This window comes from Salvelinus fontinalis, chromosome 2 (assembly GCF_029448725.1).
Source record: "Salvelinus fontinalis isolate EN_2023a chromosome 2, ASM2944872v1, whole genome shotgun sequence".
In the NCBI taxonomy this organism is placed as follows: domain Eukaryota; kingdom Metazoa; phylum Chordata; class Actinopteri; order Salmoniformes; family Salmonidae; genus Salvelinus; species Salvelinus fontinalis.
The window spans coordinates 50,508,780-50,530,285 of record NC_074666.1 but is presented as its reverse complement, the minus strand read 5'-3'; the positions used below and the strand labels follow the sequence as shown (position 1 = coordinate 50,530,285).

General features: G+C 42.0%; 1 protein-coding gene across 3 annotated transcripts in view; it reads right to left on the bottom strand.

Moving 5' to 3' along the window:
* LOC129820278 (protein Aster-B-like) overlaps positions 1–21,506 on the bottom strand; it is a 180,456-nt gene that overhangs the window by 27,363 nt on the left and 131,587 nt on the right. For 2 of the 3 annotated variants that reach the window (XM_055877349.1, XM_055877342.1), the window contains exons 3-4: positions 14,374–14,614; positions 3,800–3,820 (exon numbers count right to left, since the gene is read on the bottom strand). In XM_055877349.1, the coding sequence (XP_055733324.1) occupies positions 3,800–3,820; positions 14,374–14,614 (262 nt within the window). Of the gene's footprint in view, positions 1–3,799; positions 3,821–5,540; positions 5,565–8,292; positions 8,338–12,072; positions 12,094–14,373; positions 14,615–21,506 lie in introns of all 3 variants that reach the window. The other variant, XM_055877357.1, reaches the window with a different exon arrangement.

Genomic DNA, 21,506 nt, shown 5'->3' with positions numbered 1-21,506 from the left:
GGCTATCCTCATAATGTAGCCTGTCCTCGTGTAGCCTATTCTCCTCGGCGTACACATCCCAGACAAACTGAAATGGTCCACCCACACAGACAGTGTGGTGAAGAAGGCGCAACAGCGCCTCTTCAACCTCAGGAGGCTGAAGAAATGTAGCCTGTCACCTAAAAACCCTGACAAAATTTTACAGATGCACAATCGAGAGCATCTTGTCGGGCTGTATCACAACCTGGTATGGCAACTGCACCACCCTCAACCGCAAGGCTCTCCAGAGGGTGGTGCGGTCTGCACAACGCATCACCAGGGGCAAACTACCTGCCCTCCATTAAATCTACAGCACCCGATGTCACAGGAAGACCAAAAAGATCATCAAGGTCAACAACCACCTGAGCCACTATCTGATCACCCCGCTACCATCCAGAAGGCAAGGTCAGTACAGGTACATCAAAGCTGGGACCCAGAGACTGAAAAACAGCTTCTATCTCATGGCCATCAGACTGCTAAACAGCAATCACTAACTCAGAGAGGCTGCTGCCTACATTGAGACCCAATAACTGGCCACTTTAATAAATGGATCACTAGTCACTTCAAACAATGCCACTTTAAATAATGCCCCTTTAATAATGTTTACATATCTTAGATTACTCATATCATATGTATATACTGTATTTTATACCATCTATTGCACCTTGCCTTTGCCGCTCGGCCATCGCTCATCCATATATTTATATGTACATATTCACCCCTTTATATTTGTGTGTATTAGGTAGTAGTTGGGGAATTGTTAGATTACTTGTTAGATATTACTGCACTGTCGGAACTAGAAGCACAAGCATTTCGCTACACTCGCATTAACATCTGCTAACCATATCTATGTGACCAATAAAATGTGATTTCATTTGATTTGCTTTAATGTAGCCAATCCTCATAATGTATCCTATCCTCATAATGTATCCTATCCTCATAATGTATCCTATCCTCAAAATGTAACCTATCCTCATAATGTAGCCTATCCTCATAATGTAGCCTATCCTCATAATGTAGCCTATCCTCACAATGTAGCCTATCCTCATAATGTAGCCTATCCTCATAATGTAGGCTATCCTCATAATGTAGCCTATCCTCATAATGTAGGCTATCTTCATAATGTAGCCTATTCTCATAATGTAGCCTATCCTCATAATGTAGCCTATCCTCATAATGCATCCTATCCTCATAATGTAGCCTATCCTCATAATGTAGCCTATCCTCATAATGTAGCATATCCTCATAATGTAGCCTATCCTCATAATGTAGCCTATCCTCATAATGTCGCCTATAATGTTGTGCCTTCCTGTAATATACTTATGCTAAAAATGTTTATTCTATTCTACTGAGCCATTTACTTAAGTTCATATTCTTATATTTTATTATTGTTTTTGTATTGTCAAGGAGCCTGCAAGTAAATATTCCGTTGGACGGTGTATACCACGTGTATCCCGTACATACGACTATTAAAACTTGAAATTGAACCACACAGACTGTAAACAGTAAATACAAGACGTTTTGGACCCAGGGACATTGCTTCTGGAACAGCTAATGGGGATCCTAGTAAATAAACAAATAACAATACCTAAAATGGCTTCTCAGCTGCTCAGTCATACTGTGGTTTATGGCCAAAGAATCGGTTTGTTTTACAGCCACTACAGACCGTTAGGTTCAGACACACCTCATCTATATCCAATCAGGCATGACCTGGACACACTGACCTGGATGCAAGTCATGCCGCCGTAAATCACTGGAGTCCAGTTAGGTTGGATTAACACTCTACACTCACTATAGGCCCACTCCAAAGAGGCTTAGCAAAATTCTGCTTTGTGACTTTACTGCACACCACATGAAGGGCCTTGCACTGAGATTTCGGTGTATGACAGAATGTGTAACTTTACTCAAGCGTCAGTGATGTTTTGCTGAGGAGAACGCTGCTGGAGTGCAATCCCAGTCTTACTACACCACCAAAGGCCCAAAGGTGACAGACAGCACGAAATGTAAAGTACAAATGTAGGCTACCATGTTTGTTCAATGGACTAACAACTCAACTCTCATATGACACTGTAAAAAACAGTGTCCCTAATTCACATCTCCCTAATTCACACTTCCTGTTGATATTCAGAAACAGGAAGTGCATCACACTACATATTCACCACCATGAACTAAATCCGGCACACTGTAATGCAACGGACAAAAGAAACAAGCATTTGTTATTGGACAAATCCTGGTCGTCAGCACAGCCAATACAGTACATGAAAATTCAAATACACAGTAATGTTCATATAATATACTGCAGACTTGGTAACTAAAAACAGAAAAAGGCAGGCGTGGGAATGACTGAGGCTGGTAATGCTAGTCATGGGGTTGGATCTGCATTGATCAGGCTCATTCAGTGATGGCGTCCCAAATTGCACCCCATTCCCTATAGTGCACTACTTTTGACCAGGGGACAAGGGACACTGGTCAAAAGTATTGCACTGTGTAGGGAATAGGGTGTCATTTGGTACGCAATCCTGATACACTGAACAAAAGTCAGCTTGATTCATCAGAGGGTGGTGGGGCGATCGACTGATCGCTCCACAATGGACCTTTTGTCAGCTTCACTGCTTATCTGCAGTCCAAGGGCACACAGGCCATGGTTGCAGTCAGATGCATACACAAACGTCTTCAGCACACACACACATATACACAGACATAGAAGCACGCAAACACATACATACACACACAGAAAACATGACAGAACAACGTCATCTCACACTGAATGTCATTTGTCTCCAATCTCTCTCCATTTCCCATGGGAAAAATATACCACGAGGCAACTCCATTGTTACATGTGTGTTCCCTATTCACCAGGTGAATCACAAATTGAGGAAATGTCCATGTTTACTTTAATGGCATTTAAATGAGCCTTGATTTGCATTTATTTGTTGGGATTAAAAGTGAATTCATAATTTCATATGAATAATGAATGTCATCATTCCCAGGTACGTGCTGATAGATCATTTGTAGGGGAAGTACTTCAAAGGCAGGTCTTTTCAAATCTGCAGAGCAACTGTTCTCGCTATTGGTTTCCCCATGACTTCTATTTTAAAATGATATATGGAGAAGAAGCAAAGTAGCCTAGGTGAGGTGTCCATGCAGCACATCATTCATTCACATCAAATCATTCAACATGAGATTGCCTGCCTCAGAAATATGTGTTAAAAATGGGAAAATGTGTCACACCTTTCGCTTCATGTTGGTTTTGGGTGTTGTTGGGTTGCAAGTCAACAGAATTCAAACGCTTTCATCCTTTGTTAAAAATGATTACTGTTCTCATGCTCAGCCAATAGCAGCAATCGAAGAAAGATTCGAAGAGGTATAGCATGATACCCAACAATCAGCCATCAATCAACTGACAAAGTACAACACGGTCAGACAACATGAAGACCTGTCTCACCCGTATCACTTTGAAATACTGTATATATGATCGTAATGGTAATTTTAACAAATGCTTTTATCCCGAGCAACTTCACACACACACACACACACACACACACACACACACACACACACACACACACACACACACACACACACACACACACACACACACACACACACACACACACACACACACACACACACACACACACACACACACACCATGTGGGAATCAAACTCACAAATGCAAGCGCCTTGCTCCAACCCACTGTGCCAACGAAACATGCAACATTTCACACACAGTAACAAAACAGCTCATCCAGAAGAGGTAGGAGAAGAGGTAGGGACTTACGTTGTACCAGCTCTGGCTTTTCTGTGGTTACAAACATCAAGGTGAAGGAGACAAAAAAAAGATAAGAAACATGACACATGGGTTAGTGCACACACAAAAGAGCTTCCACAACTTATACAGAATAACCCACTAGTCTGTCACACTGCTAACAAAACCTTAGAAAAGTATGTAAGAAGTAAATATAAAAGTCAATACTCATATACACCACAAGAGAGCAGCAATGGGCTGCATATTAATAACTGGGGGGGTAATGATGACATTCAAAAGTTCAATTATTGATAGGAAGAGATCTTGTCCATATATGATATTGTAGTAGACTTTAAGACTAGGTGTGCATCCTAAATGGCACCAGATTCCCTATAGTGCACTACTTTTTACCAGGGTCCATAGGGTTCTACTCAAAAGCAGTGCACTATGTAGGGAATATAGAGCATTCTAGATACAGTTGAAGTCAGAAGTTTACATACACTTAGGTTGGAGTCATTAAAACTCGTTTTTCAACCACTCCACAAATTTCTTGTTAACAAACTATAGTTTTGGCAAGTCGGTTAGGACATCTACTTTGTGCACGACACGAGCAATTTTTCCAACAATTGTTAACAGACAGATTATTTCACTTATAATTCACTGTATCACAATTCCAGTGGGTCAGAAGTTTACATACACTAAGTTGACTGTGCCTTTAAACAGCTTGGAAAATTCCAGAAAATTATGTCATGGCTTTAGAAGCTTCTGATAGGCTAATTGACATAATTTGAGTCAATTGGAGTTGTACATGGGGATGTATTTCAAGGCATACCTTCAAACTCAGTGCCTCTTTGCTTGACATCACGGGAAAATCAAAAGAAATCAGCCAAGACCTCAGAAAAAAAATTGTAGACCTCCACAAGTCTGGTTCATCCTTGGGAGCAATTTCCAAAGGCTTCTGACCCACTGGGAATGTGATGAAAGAAATAAAAGCTGAAATAAATAATTCTCTCTACTATTATTCTGACATTTCACATTCTTAAAATAAAGTGGTGATCCTAACTGACCTAAGACAGGGTATTTTTACTAGGATTAAATGTCAGGAATTGTGAAAACTGAGTTTAAATGTATTTGGCTAAGGTGTGTGTAAACTTCCGACTTCAACTGTATGTATGAAGGCCTCTTATGATAGCAGCTTACAACAAGCTGCCTTCAAGTGTGTAAAAAATATTCTGTTACAAATGAATCATCCGTATTACACATAAAACAACCGAACTTCAACATCCTCTTGATGATTTTTCTGGTTGTTAACTTGTTTTGTAGTTGAGAAAACAACCTATAACCAGACGACAACCAACTGGTCTCTGTTACAACCATGATGAGGTCAAGAAAGACTCAAATGTTCTGGGGTCTGGTCCAGTGGTAGTGCTGCTGACACCAGATGACCTATTGCCTGTCTGATCATGGGTTGTAAACCTGCCCTGCAACTTTCAATTCTGTTTCTCCCTACATCTCATTTTGCTCAATACCTCTCCAATAAAGAAAAAATATAAAAAGGGAGTGGATGTCCAACAACGAGTACGCAACCTAACCACGACGTCATTGTAACCAGTTACACCCGCTAGGAGATTCACGTTCGGAGCACACTGAACCAAGGATAAGTAGGTTGAGCTAGGCGGTGAGGTGAAATATCGTCACAAGCAGGGGTCAAGTTTAAGAGGGCTATGGAGGTTTAAGAGGTCTATGGAGGGTTAAAGAAAAGATGAGCGCTTACTTTAATCAGTTTTAGTCTGTCATACTGGAAAGAAAATAAACACACAGACAAAAGTGGTCATGCAAATGAGAGACGAGAGAGTTAAGATGACACATACAGACATGCAGTGCCTTCGGAAAGTAGTTACCATTTTTTGTCAATGATCTAGACAAAATACTCTAATGTCAAAGTGGAAGAAAAATTATATTTTTATTTTGTTGAATTAATTGAAAATAAAAAATGAATTTATCTTGATTAGATAATTATTCAACCCCCTGGATAAATACATTTGTCGAATCACCTTTGGCAGTGATTACAGCTGTGAGTCTTTCTGGGTAAGTCTCTAAGAGCTTTTCACACCTGGATTGTACAATATTTGCCCATTATTATTTTTCCTGTGCTTAGCTCTGATTTGTTTCTTTTTATCCTAAAAAACTAGTCCTTGTCGATGACAAGCATACGCATAACATGATGCATCTTTTGGAATACTTGTATTCTGTACGGGGTTCCTTCTTTTCATTCTGCCATTTAGTTTAGTATTGTGGAGTAACTACAATGTTGCTGATCCATCTTTAGTTTTCTTCTATCACAGCCAATAAACTCTGCAACTGTTGTGAAATTTCAGAGCGGTTTCTTGCCTCTCCAGCAACTCAGTTAGGAATAACGCCTGTATCTTTGTAATAACTGGGTATATTGATACACCATCCAAATAGTAATTCATAACTTCCCCATGCTCAAAGGTATATTCAATGTTTTTATACCCATCTACAAATAGGTGCCCTTCTTTGTGAGGCATTGGAAAACCTCCATTGTCTTTGTGGTTGAATCAGTGCTTGAAATTCACTGTTTGCCTGAAGGGTACAGAGATGGGGTAGTCATTAAAAATCATATTAAACCTTACTATTTGACATGGAACTTATTTGACTAGTTAAGCAAATATTTACTCTAGAACTTATTTAGGCTTGCCATAACAAAAGGGTTGAATACTTATTGACTCAATTGTAGAAATGTGTAAAAACAATTCCACTTTGACATCATGGGGTATTGTGTGTAGATCAAGTCACCCTACCAAACTTCCCTGATAAAACATACTTTAGATCTGTCTGCTGCCTTTTCGTTGTAATAGCCTAAAAGGCAATGCATTGTCAATCTGACGTCTGCATTGGCAGTGCAGCATTTATGGCGATACGGCCTCTGCAGAAGTCAGGGCATTCATACTTCTTGCGCTTCACGAAACAGCACAGAGCTGTTGTGAAGGAAGTTGTCAAGGAAATGAGTTTGTGTTTCAACAGGACCTCCCGCACCCACCTACCGTCAACCAATCATGCCAATGCGGAGCAGGGAAGTCTGTGGCCGTGCAGAAGTTCATCATGGACTGGGCAGAGGAGCGCGAGCACAATCATGTCTACTTCCTGTTCCCACTGCCCTTCAAAGAGCTCAACCTCATGCTGAACCTGAAGATCAGCCTCCTGGAGATCGTCCACACTCTCTACCCCGAGACCAAGGTGCTGCCCACCTTCGAGTGCGATGAAGGCAAGGTCATGTTCATCTGTGACGGGCTGGACGAGTATGCACATTCCCTGGACTTCCACCGCACCGAGACTTGGTGTGACAGCACTGAACCAGCCCCCATGCACGTGGTGGTAACCAACCTGGTTGGTTACCACCACGTGCATGGGGGCTGGTTCAGTGCTGTCACACCAAGAGTGCGCCTGTATCTTTGTAATAACTGGGTATATTGATACACCATCCAAATAGTAATTCATAACTTCACCATGCTCAAAGGTATATTCAATGTTTTTATACCCATCTACAAATAGGTGCCCTTCTTTGTGAGGCATTGGAAAACCTCCATTGTCTTTGTGGTTGAATCAGTGCTTGAAATTCACTGTTTGCCTGAAGGGTACAGAGATGGGGTAGTCATTAAAAATCATATTAAACCTTACTATTTGACATGGAACTTATTTGACTAGTTAAGCAAATATTTACTCTAGAACTTATTTAGGCTTGCCATAACAAAAGGGTTGAATACTTATTGACTCAATTGTAGAAATGTGTAAAAACAATTCCACTTTGACATCATGGGGTATTGTGTGTAGATCAGTGACACAAAATCTCATTTAAAATTCAGGCTGTAACACAACAAAATGTAGAAAACGTGAAAGAGGTGTGAAAACTTTCTGAAGGCCCTGCATATTACATACAGTATGACATACACTGGAAGGAATGACAGAGTTGGAATGTGGATGGTTTGTCGTTAGCTGTTATGGTGTTCCAAAAGGGAGTCAAGCCGTTTGAGGCTGTCGATTATGTTCCTTGTGTCCCATTTGTTCTAACTCAGAGGCTGGAGAGGCTGAAGATATGAGTGTGTGGTGAGTGTGTGGTGAGTGTGTGGTGAGTGTGTGGTGAGTGTGTGCTCCTCCAACTAAGAGGATAGTGACTAACGGTGAATGTCTATTACTTTCTCCTTCCATGTGCCGAGCCATGGTGTACCGGTAACACTCCCTGACACATGTCACATGTACAACTCCCCACTGGAGAACACGGTCCAATCCCCGCGTCCACTCTTTACACTGTTTCTCCCACTTTCCTGTCTCCCCACATCATTTTCTCACTGTCTGAATAAAGTGTCAAAACACCCCAAAAATATATATTTCAACTTTTTCCCTTCCATATGTTAGCTTGTTCAGAAATTATTACAAGCTAGCGGTGGTTGGTGGGAGGCGAAGTAGTGTGCGTGTGCATCTGTGTGTATGTGTGTGTGCGTACATGCCTTCAAATACTCATGCTCGGGGTCTGTCCTGGTACCACAGCAATGCTACAAAACACCACAGAACAGACTTCACTCATACAGCGTGGTACTCCATCAAAGTAAAGAAACAGTATGAACAGTAGCTCTGAGGTGAAGTTTCCCTTAGGTACAGATCTAGGATCAGCTTCCCCCAACCTTAACCATTAATGGGGAAAATACAAAACTGACCCAAGATCAGCATCTAGGGGCAACTTCAGTACCTGTAACACAGAACATTTCACACAGAGGGCCACATAGGGGATCATGATGTTGTCAGGAAAGAGTGTTAGAGTAGGGTAGGAAGGCTAGGTCATGTTCATTAGGCACAAAACAGAAGAGAGCCCACTGAGAACGGCAGGGACTATCTGGCATTGTTCAATAAGAAACATTCATTTTCGTTGCAAAACGTTTTAAAACATGTTATGTTGCGTGCCCTAATGAACACAACCTTGAGAAGGGGTTAGGCAAGGTCAAGAGAAGTGAAAGAAGGTTAAGATAACAAAGGCCTTATGGTCACAACCAAGTATACGTTAGTATACTCTTAGTATAGCCAACTCTTAGAATAGACTCTGAGCCAATTGCAACCACTGATGGCCACTAGGTTATCACCAGCTGATCTCTCGTTATACCATCAATACGCTCTAAAATCCCCCGCAGAGCTGATCTCAGTTTCAACCATCATCCACCACTGATTTACCGCTCCATATCGCAGACGTCGGGGTTATGTTCTAGTCCTGATTGATTGCAACTAACATTTATCAAGACGATTTTGTTTTCTGGTGGGTATTATCATTGGCACATTTCAATCTGGCTATTTAAGCAGACGAAAGGGGGGCGATTAATCTCTTCGACAATCATTCCAAACAACTGAAATAATGTATTTAATTTCCTCGTTCACCACGGAAAATCTATTATGGCAACGAAACAACCCAAACATTATATGAACGGAAGAAATCATGGAGCAGGATACATTTTTTGTTTGCAATTTATTTAATCCATTAATGATTTTACTTGTCCTAATAAAACATTTCTTATCAAGAGGGGGAAAGGAAATAGTCCTGAACGGTTGGCTACACATTAGACACTTGAAACTACTGTGCATCTGGAAAGTATCCAGTTTTTCCCCTCCTCAATCTACACACAATACCCCACAATGACAAAGCGAAAACAGATTTTTAGACATTTTTGCAAATGTATTAAATATAAAAACAGAAATACCTTATTTACATAGGTTAAAGTTGACAGTGCATGTCAGAGCAAAAACCAAGCCATGAGGTCGAAGGAATTGTCCGTCGAGCGCTCGGAGACAGGATTGTGTCGAGGAACAGATCTGGGGAAGGGTACCAAAACATTTCTGCAGCATTGAGAGGTCCCCAAGAACACAGTGGCCTCCATCATTCTTAAATGGAAGAAGTTTGGAACTACCAACACTCTTCCTAGAGCTGGCCGCCCGGCCAAACTGAGCAATCGGGGGATAAGGGCCTTGGTCAGGGAGGTGACCAAGAATCCAATGGTCACCCTGTAGGGATCTAGTTCCTCTGTGGAGATGGGAGAACCATCCAGAAGGACAACCATCTCTGCAGCACTCCACCAATCAGGCCTTTATGGTAGAGTGGCTGACGGAAGCCACTCCTCAGTAAAAGGCACGACAGCCTGCTTGGAGTTTGCCAAAAGGCACCTAAGGACTCTCAGACCATGAGAAACAAGATTCTCTGGTCTGATGAAACCAATATTGACTTCTTTGGCCTGAATGTCAAGCGTCACATCTGGAGGAAACCTAATGTACTCTCAGACCTGGCCAATACCATTCCTACGGTGAAGCACGGTGGTGGCAGCATCATGCTGTGGTGATGTTTTTCAGTGGCAGGTACTGGGAGACTAGTCCGGATCGAGGGAAAGCTAAACGGAGCAAAGTACAGAGAAATGACAACCTGCTCCAGAGCGCTTAGTACCTCAGACTGGGTATACTTTTAAAAATAAGGTATTTCTGTTATTTTAAATACATTTTTAAAAATCTCTCAAACTGTTTTTGCTTCGTCATTATGGGGTATTGTTTGTAGATTGATGAGGGGGAAAAAACTATAGAATCTATTTTATAATACCGCTGTAACGTAACAAAATGTGGAGAAGGAGTCTGAATACTTTCCGAGTGCACTGTAAATTGATATTGTATTCTAGTAGTTATTTAAAGTTGCACAAATGATATTGTTTTTATTAAATCTTGTTTGCGGGTAGGCTGGGAGTGAAGAGTAACATTTCCTATGCTGTGAATAGCGGACATTTCTTTATTTTTAGAACAACGTGCTAACACTCAATAGTGAACCTTTATATTTTCTCCCAGGCCAGTATGTCTACAGTGGCATATTGTACTTTATTGAAGAAACAATGTCTGAATTTGAAGGAAATATGGTAGGGAGAGTAACCTCTTATTATTTGGATGTCGTTATCTTCACCAAAGAATCAGCTGCAGAGTGCTTTGTTTTATAATGATATCTAAATTGTCTATCACACATGTTGCATTACGTATCACTTTCCTTTACAATGTGGTAATTCATTAAAATTGTCTACAATAACTTTATTTTTGCAGAAGAGTAGCCTCGCTGTAGGCATAATTTGGCTAAGTAGGCGACTTGTCTGTAAATAAACGTGTTGACTAAATCCAAGAAATTGACATATACTAAATTTCCAGTGAAAATAATTTTTTCAGTTGTAATATGTCATATTCTTCCATGTATCTTTTTCGATTTCGCTGTTCCTGATAGTATGTTTCATTGGGGCGGGAGTAGTAAACGCAGAAAATGACCATTTACCACGCCATTTCCACTGTCCAGTATCAAGCTGGCTTGACACCTTAACAGTGTCAGATCAGCTGGTCTGCTAGTTTCATCACACTGTTTATTAGTTGCAAGCAGAGTTATTTTAGCTTGGCGCTCCGTGTAATCTCCCGTTTAGTAGTGTGTTATGAAATCCAGCGGTAACCTGCAGTAATAAGGTAGCGAACTTCAGTCTTATGTATGCAGTTAAAATGTAGAGATGGGTGGATGAAAGGTACACTGCAATTTGACGTCATACAAAGCAGGGTCACTTCCTGCTTAAAGACCACTAGAGTTCAGTCGTTTTTTATGTCTGTAAGCAGGAAGTGACCCTGCTTTGTATGATGGACATGTCTCAAGGGAGTTCATGAATTGAAAAGAGCCAATAGTGTCAGTCTTGGCAGATTTTAATTCTTTCTGTAAACAGAAAGTGGCCCCCAGCGCTGTATGATGACATCATATTGATGAGTGTACCTTTAAGGTAGGATGGGATAATGCAGTGTGATCGAGGCATGGAAAGATGAGCAACAGTAATTTAGGGTAATGTTGAATAGTCTGAGGGTTTCCGGTTACCATGATTAACCATTTTAACATCTGCTTTAGCAGCATAAAAAACACATTATGAGTTAACGCTTCTAGCTAGCATGGCATGAGGGAGATGAGATCAGGTCAGTGCAAGGGTAGGCTAATATAGTTGGTTAGCAAAGGGTAAGCTAGGTAAGGCTAACATAATTTAGCATTGAGAGTGTTGGGTAGTCTCATCAGGTAGAGTAGGGCGGGATTGCATAGGGTAGGATAGGTAAGGATAGAGGTGCACGTTAGCTTAGCATAATGTAGGGTGGCATAAAGGAAAAACAGTTAGCCTATCGCAGGGATATTGGGCAAGTCACGAGGCATGAGTACAAGCTAGAAGGAGGGAGGAGAAAAACAGAAAAAGAGTGATGCTTACTTTGGAAAGTCGCTTGTGAGACTAGCATGCATGAGAAGAAGAACAAAGAAAATCAGAAAACTAGAACAAAAAGAGCAACTATATATATAAGGAACAAAAACGTTTCAAGTTACAGACTTGGCTTGTGGGGGGTTTTATGATTGTTCAGGTGGTGAAGAAATGTGACAACCATGTCTCAAAAGTAAACATGGCAAACGAAAGCATGACAAGTGACGGACAAGTCAACTCCTGAGGGTGGAAGTGAGGCAACATCAGCATGGAATGGGATATGAAAAAGGTTGAGAAGAACCTTACTATGATATACAGTGCATTCGGAAAGTATTCAGACCCCTTCACTTTTTCCACATTGTTACGTTACAGTGATTTAAATAGTTTCCCCCCTCAATCTACACACAATACTCCATAATAACAGAGCAAAAACAAGTTTAGACATTTTTGCAAATGTATTAAAAATAAAAAACGTATCACATTTACAAAAGTATTCAGACCGTTTACTCAGTACTTTGTTGACGCACATTTGGAAGTAATTACAGCCTCGAGTATTCTTGGGTATGACACTACAAGCTTGGCACACCTGTATTTGGGGAGTTTCTCCCATTCTTCTCTGCAGATCCTCTCAAGCTCTGTCAGGTTGGATGAGGAGCATTGCTGCACAGCTATTTTCAGGTCTCCCCAGAGATGTTCGATTGGGTTGAAGTCCGGGCTCTGGCAGGGCCCCTCAAGGACATTCAGAGACTTGTCCCGAAGCCCCTCCCGCGTTGTCTTGGTTGTGTGCTTAGTGTCGTTTTCCTGTTGGAAGGTGAACCTCCGCCCCATGCTGAGGTGCTGAGCGCTCTGGAGAAGGTTTTCATCAAGGATCTCTCTGTACTTTGCTCCGTTCATCTTTCCCTGGATCCTGACTAGTTTCCCAGTCCCTGCCGCTGAAAAACATCCGTACAGCATGATGCTGCCATCACAATGCTTCAATGTAGGGATGGTCCCAGGTTTCCTCCAGACGTGACACGCTTTTTGGCAAACTCCAAGTGGGCTGTCGTGCCTTTTACTGAGGAGTGGCTTCCGTCTGGCCACTCTACCATAAAGGCCTGATTGGTGGAGTGCTGCAGAGATTGTTGTCCTTCTGGAAGGTTCTCCCATCTCCACAGAGGAACTCTGGAGCTCTGTCAGAGTGACCATCAGATTCTTGGTCACCTCCCATACCAAGGCTCTTATCCCCCGATTGCTCAGTTTGGGCGGGTGGCCAGCTCTAGGAGGAGTGTTGGTGGTTTCAAACTTCTTCCATTTAAGAACGATGGAGGCCACTGTGTTCTTGGGGACCTCTCAATGCTGCAGACATATTTTGGTACCCTTCCCCAGATCTGTTCCTCGACAGAATCCTGTCTCGGAGCTCTACGAACAATTCCTTTGACCTCATGGCTTGGTTTTTGCTCTGACATGCACTGTCAACTGTCGGTCCTTATATAGACAGGTGTGTGCCTTTCAAAATCATGTCCAATCAATTGAATTACCACAGGTGGACTCCAATCAAGATGTAGAAACATCTCAAGGATGATCAATGGAAACAGGATGCACCTGAGCTCAATTTTGAGTCTCATAGCAAAGGTTCTGAATACATATGCAAAGGTATTTCTGTCAAAATCTCTTTTCACTTTGTCATTATGGGGTATTGTGTGTAGATTGATGAGGAAAATATTTTATTTAATCCATTTTAGAATAAGGCTGTAATACTCTCCGAATGTACTCCTACTTGAGTACTTGACAAAGATCCAAATCCACTACCGAATGGCAGAGATTTTTTTTTTTACAGATGGACCTTGTCAATTTCATTCTGACAGCCCGCATTGGGGTATATTCTACAGTAAATGGATTTCAGTGGGAGAAAGTAATCAATCATACCATTTGTACAAAGATCGCTGCTGTTTCATTTGTTGTGAGAGTGTGGATTACTTTTAGGTACAGCGGATCAGAAGTCCTAAAAGGCAAACTACTGTGATGATATGCAGTGGGTGGGGCTAGAGAGGCTAGAGATGTCATGTGATGGCTATGTGTTTGTGTCATGTCCATACTTGCACCTGGGTCCAGACCAGGGCATGGTTGTTTCTCTAATTACCAAAGAAGTTAAACTAAGTTAGGACGACAGGTCTGAGATAGGGGGAAACACTCCTGGAATGGGTGTGTTACCTTAACCTTTGAATTAATTGAGTGTGTTACTACGTACATTTTCTCCACCAATACACAATTGTGTTTTGGCCCATGAATGTGTGTTTCGTCCAGTGTGTGTTTGGTCCAGGCACACATGCTCACCTTGGAGTTCTTGCCCCCGTGGCTGCGTGTGGTGGAGTGTACCGACTGACTGTAGGTGCGCTGCACCACCTGCTCTATGGTGGAGGGGGACTTGTCCTTGTCAGAGGAGGGGTCCGAGTGGCCCTTCTCCACCATGTTCTCACCACTGGGGTCCAGGCTCTGCTGGGGCGTGGGTGAGCGAGAGCGATGGCGCAGGACGGGCGAGCAAGTGGGCGTGCTCCGGTTCGAATTGCTAGCAGTGCTGTTGGGGAGAGAGAGAGGAAGTGAGAGAGAGCGAATGACTAAAATGACTGCTTAAACTCTGTGATACTCACAGTACTTATGGGTTGAATTCGTGAGATGCAAATGTGTACTCAACATGAATAATGTGCAATTGTTTTAATTTCTTTCAATCTACAAAGACCTTGGAAGTTGAGTTGTTTGACCATCAGACAATTTAAAGAAAGCAACAACCTCCCCAATTACAATAATTTGTTCACTTCCTCCAGTGGAAAAGATTGGTCTTTGATACTACAGATTGAGCACATCAACGAGGCACCATCTCTGTCCTTGACAAGAGAGGACAATTTTATCGACTAACTGATGTCATATCCAGACCACTAGAGAGTCTCTACTCTCCAGGGCACTTATTCATAAAGCGTTTCAGAGTAGGACTGATGATCGAGGGTCAGATTGCCTTTTAAATCCTAATGAATAAGAGGGGAGACCTGATCCTAGATCAGCACTCGAAGATATTTTATGAACACGGTTCCAGACCTTCAGGTTTAGGGTCTGTCAGATTCAGTGTACTTCATTTGACATCAGGCAACTAAGGCTCTTTTGGCCATGTTGGTCTAGCTCAGTGAAGAGAACACTAACTTCCCTGCCCATTTCACTAAGTCTGAATTTGTCTTGCTAGGTGACCTAAACTGGGACATAAACCATCTGACCAAGTCCTAAAGCAATGGGACTCCCTAAATCTTTATCAGATTATTACCAATCCCACAAGGTATGAATTCAAACATGCAGAAAATGCTACTCTTCTTGATGTTATCCTCACAAATAATCCTGATAGGTATCAGTCTGGTGTTTTCTGTAAAGACCTTAGTGATCACTGTTTTACAGCCTGTGTCCGCAATGGCTGCTCAGTGAAATGTCCTGTCTGGACTTGTCATAGACGCTTGCTAAAAAATGTGAATGAGCAGGCATTCCTTCATGAACTGGCATCTGTAAAATGGTATAGAATCAGCTTGATCCCCTCTGTCAAAGACACTTGGATCTTTAAAAAATATTTTCAGTGGTAGTGTTAACAAACAAGGCCCCATAAAGAAAATGAGAATTGAAAAACAGGTTCAGCCCCTGGTTCGACCGTGATCTTGCAGAGTTACTCCACCTCAAGAACTGCATTTGGCGAAAGGCTCGGCACACGCATACTTAGGCTGACTAGCTCTCGTTCAGGCAAATGAGAAATAAGTGCACTCGGGCTATATGGAAGGCCAGAGTTAGTTACTTTAAGGAGCAGTTCTCTCTCTGTAGGTCTAACCTTAAGAAGTTCTGGAAAACAGTTTAAAGACCTGGAGAATAAACCCTCCTCCTCACAGCTGCCCATGTCCCTTAAAGTTGATGATGTGGTAGTTACTGACAAGAAGCACATGGCTGACCTCTTTAATCACCACTTCATTAAGTCAGGATTCCTATTTGACTCAACCATGCCTCCTTGCCTGTCCAACATTTCCTCATCTCCCAACCCTTCTAATGCAACTACCCCGATTCTTCTCCCTCGTTTCTCTCTGCCCCGCTACAAAGTTTCTCCCTGCAGGCAGTCACTGAGTTCGAGGTGCTAAAGGAGCTCCTGAAACTTGACCCCCAAAAAACATCTGGTTCAGATGGTTTAGACCCTTTCTTCTTTAAGGTTGCTGCCCCTATCATTGCCAAGCCTATCACTGACCTTTTTAAACCGTCTCTCCTTTCTGGGGAGGTTTCCTTGCTTGGAAGGCAGCCACAGTTCATCCTTTATTTAAAGGGGGAGATCAAGCTGATCCTAACTGTTACAGGCCTATTTCTATTTTGAACTGTTTATCAAAAGTGTTGGAAAAACTTGTCAATAATACTATCTGTCTATAGTATTTTCTCTGGTATGCAATCTGGTTTCCACTCAGGTTATGGATGTGTCACTGCAACCTTAAAGGTCCTCAATTATGTCAACATTGCCCTTGATTCTAAGCAATGTTTTGCTGCTATTTCTATTGACTTGGCCAAAGCTTTTGATACAGTAGATCATTCCATTATTGTGGGCCGGCTAAGGAGTATTGGTGTCTCTGAAGGGTCTTTGGCCTGGTTTGCTAACTACCTCTCTCAAAGAGTACAGTGTATAAAGTCAGAAAATCTGCTATCTCAGCCACTGCCTGTCACCAAGGGAGTACCCCAAGGCTCAATCCTAGGCCCCACACTCTTCTCAATTTACATCAACAACATAGCTCAGGCAGTAGGAAGCTCTCTCGTCCATTTATATGCAGATGATACAGTCTTATACTCAGCTGGCCCCTCCTCGGATTTTGTGTTAAATGCTCTACAAAAAAGTTTTCTTAGTGTGCAACAAGCTTTCTCTACCCTTAACCTTGTTCTGAACATGTCCAAACAAAGGTCATGTGGTTTGGTAAGAAGAATACCCTCTCTCCACAGGTGTGATTACTACCTCTGAGGGTTTAGAGCTTGAGGTAGTCCCCTGATACAAGTACTTGGGAGTATGGCTAGATGGTACACTGTCCTTCTCTCAGCACAGGCTAAAGTTACATCTAGACTTGGTTTCCTCTATCGTAATTGCTCCTCTTTCACCCCAGCTGCTAAACTAACCCTGATTCAGATGACCATCCTACCCATGCTAGATTACGGAGACATAATTTATAGATCGGCGCGTAAGGGTGCTCTCGAGCAGCTAGATGTTTTTTTTTTACCATCAGATTTGCCACCAATGTTCCTTACAGGACACACCACTGCACTCTATACTCCTCTGTAAACTGGTCATCTCTGTATACCTGTAGATGCTTATTTATAAAACACTCTTAGGCCTCACTCGCCCCTTCCCCTATCTGAGATATCTACTGCAGCCCTCATCCTCCACATACAACACCCGTATGCGACTGGAACGAGCTGCAACAAACACTCAAACTGGATAGTTTTATCTCAATCTCCTTATTCAAAGACTCAATCATGGACACTCTTATTGACAGTTGTGGCTGCTTTGCGTGAAGTATTGTTGTCTCTACCTTCTTGTCCTTTGTGCTGTTGTCTGTGCCCAATAATGTTTGTACCATATTTTGTGCTGCTACCATGCTGTGTTTCTACCATGTTGTTGTCATGTTATGTTGCTAACATGATGTGTTGTCATGTGTTGCTGCCTTGCTATGTTGTTGTCTTAGGTCTCTTTTTATGTAGTGTTGTCTCTAGTCGTGATGTGTGTTTTGTCTTATATTTATTATTTTATGTATTTTTATTTTTAATCCCAGCCCCTGTCTCCACGGGAGGCCTTTTGCCTTTTGGTAGGCCGTCATTGTAAATAAGAATTTGTTCTTAACTAACTTGCCTAGTTAAATAAAGGTTCAATAAAAAATGTAAAAACTTCACTAAACCCTCTTCATGGTTGCTGAGAGAACAGATGCTCTGCTGCAGGGGTTGATGCCTCATCTCACCCTCCCTCCTTCTCTGTCTCCATCCCTCTCTCTCTCTATACCAACAGTAAGCTCCCACGCAACGTTCCCCTGTGGAGTGTCCTGCCACCCCCTTTCACGCACTCTTTTTTATCCCTCTCTCTCTTTCTCCATAGTTTACAACCCTTTCTATATCACCTTGGGGCTTTGGGTGCAGACTGTATTATTGAAGCAGAGTGTGTGTGTCTGTGTGTCAGGCAGAAAAAGCGAACAGATTCCAAGAAACGAGAGAGGGAGGGCATAGGATACCCTCTCGGGTATACTGTCTGGTACAATATGGAGGATTATATTGAAATTGAACTATTGAGACACATTACTTTGACACTCTCTTTCAATTGCTGTCATTGAACACAACGCTTCAGTAATACTCCCTAATTCACTCCCTAAATCTAACTTGTATTCAGTAGATTACAGCTATGGACAACATTACAGGCATACACATGGACACGCACACACGCACAGAGCTCGGCTGTGCGTGTCTCCAGCATTATGAAACAGTACCCGCCAGGTTGAAAGTGATTGTAAAACGCCCTGTGTGGGTGTTGCCTTAAAGAAGGGATGGTGGGAGGATCAGTGTAGAGCAGGGCTGTTCAATTCCAGTCCTGGAGGGCCAATACACTTCTAGTTATTGTTTCTACCTGATAGTAAATTAGGATTAAGAGAGAAAACCAGGAAGTGTTTTGGCCGACATTGAACAGCCCCGTTGCAGAGTAACTAACAGTCTCATCTATCATTTCATTACTCTATACATCCTCATCTGGTCTATTCCAGACTACACACAGGAAACTGTCTTGATACACCATACCGGGATGCTTATTATAGCTGGGTAGGAGGATAAGGAGGTGTGTGTGTGGAGGGGCATTCAAGGCATTAGAATAAGCCCGTCCGCCTATATCTCCGCCCACCACCCTTTTCTGATTTGCATTAGTTATACTGTATACACGCCTATCGAGAAAACAAGTTGCATGAGCCACAGCAACCCTCTCTGATATCAGTGCACCAGTGTGTGTGTACTAATAGCAAGTAAAGACCACGAATATGTCTCAAATGGTACTCTATTCCCTATATAAAGCACTACTTTGTACTAGAGCCCTGTGGGCGCTGGTCGAAAGTATTGCACTATAAAGGGAATAGGGAGCCATTTGGCATGCAGCCCATTGAAACCTATACTCATCTCCCACTCTGTATTACACAGTAAAGCCATGACCACTGTGAACCACCAGAGTCCTCATCAATGCAGCGTAGCCTAGTGGTTAGAGCGTTGGACTAGTAACCGGAAGGTTGCAAGTTCAAATCCCCGAGCTGACAAGGTACAAATCTGTCGTTCTGCCACTGAACAGGCAGTTAACCCACTGTTCCTAGGCCGTCATTGAAAATAAGAATTTGTTCTTAACTGACTTGCCTAGTTAAATAAAGGTAAAAAAAAAAAAAAAAAAAAAAAAAACAATTGCTCGACAGTCACTAGTGTCACCATGCTATGGTCACTCATGTCTGTCATACCATAATATCATGTCTTTACTAATACCCCTGTCGTGTCTTGTGCATCACCTTTGTATCAGGGAGTTGCATCAGGGTGTTATCGTCTGTATAAAACAGACCTTAGAAACAACAACGTCCTGGAATCCATTCGTTTCCATTACACATTTTGCTCTGTGGCTTGACCGCATTCAGGGACACATATCCACCGGTGTAGCCCGTTTGTAACAGTCACCTGGAATTGACCCTTCCCTTTAGGCTACAGCAAACACTGAAGCCTACATCCAGAAGAAATGTTGCTATACTATAGAAGCTATAAGGGTTTCAATGGCTCGCTTCATATAGCCCTCACAAAAGGTTCTATATACGCCTTCATTGTGCTGCTTTATTTGTTACCGTTTTGTGTGAAGCTGTAGCCAATAGCTAAGTATGTGCTGTCACCCAATAGCTGAGTATGTACTGCAATTTATAGCTGAGTATGTACTGTAGATTATAGCTGAGTATGTACTCTAGTTTATAGCTGAGTATGCGCTGTAGCCCAGTAGCTGACTACGTGTTGTCACCCAATAGCTGAGTATGTGCTGTAGCCTAGTATACAAACATATTATAGGGTTATGGTTATCTTAACTGTTCTTTGCATACTTGGAGGACCGTTCTCAGTCCTGAAGAGGAACAGTGACAGAAAGCATGCAAAAACGTACAGAATTACAGTCATAGGGGTTGATTTTCCAAAATCTTTGGTTGAGCTTACTTGCATCTGCCTTTGACCCTTGTATGAGGACACTAGGCTTGGGCGGTATACTGTAAGTGGCTTGCTTGCAAGATTAAGCTTATTGGTTACAGCAGAGAAAATCAATCCCCTCCTGGATCAAGATCCCTGCTGCCAAAAACTGTTTATGAGTGAAATTGTGTTCTTTTTTTTTCTTTGGAAAGAAATAGCGCCCCTTGTGTACATTGCTTGTAATACAGTATACCGGCATGGTAAAGGAACAGTATGAAGGTTTGACAGTCTGGATACCGCCCAACCCTAAAGGACACAGAACATATTTAAGAATTCCGATTTTTTTAGGCCTTGCCAATGCATTAATTATGCAAATAATTATTACATTAAAAAATATGTGAGAATAACATAGATTTGTCTGACTAAATAAATTGGGGCAACACCTTTCAATTGAAGCGGCGGGAAAAAAACGAAAGTGGTTGTCACGGATCCCTCCGGAACTGTGTCATTATGCACACCTGGTCCCCATTTCCGTGACTGTAATTGTATAAATGTGCCCTTTGGTTCACCATTGGGCTGTCGATTATTGTTCCAATGTCCGTTAGTCGTGTAAGTACCTGTGCTGTGTTGTTATGGCTTTCGTGCTGCTTGTATTGCGCAGATGATTACGGGTCTCGTCCCGTGTAGAATCATTGTGTGCGTGTATGTTACGGGTCTCGCCCCGGTGTATTTATTCGAGGTACTCCTCGCTCTTTTGTTTGGGTTTCAAGCCTGTGTTTTATATACGTGTTTGTTTGGTCTTCGTCCCTGTGCCTTTACATGGCACGCTGTAATTTGGGTCAATAAAAACCCCTATTACGCATTCCTGCGCCTGTCTCCCGATCTATTTATACCATCGTGACAGTGGCCACATCTCTCACAAAAACGGATACAAAATGAAATCACGGATAATTATAAGGGAGCAGGAGAACTTATAAATTGGTTACAATAATTACAAGCACCAAGTTGAGGAAATGTCAGATTTTCAAGGTAGGTCTATTAAAACTTCTTCTCAATTCTTCTCAAGTGCTATTTGCACTTTGTAATAATTTTGTTCCCAAATTAAACTGCCTCGTACTCAATTCTTGCTCGTACAATATGCATATTATTATTGCTATTGGATAGAAAACACTCTCTAGTTTATAAAACCGTTTGAATTATATCTGTGAGTGAAACAGAACTCGAGTTAGAGCATTTTTCCTATGAGGATG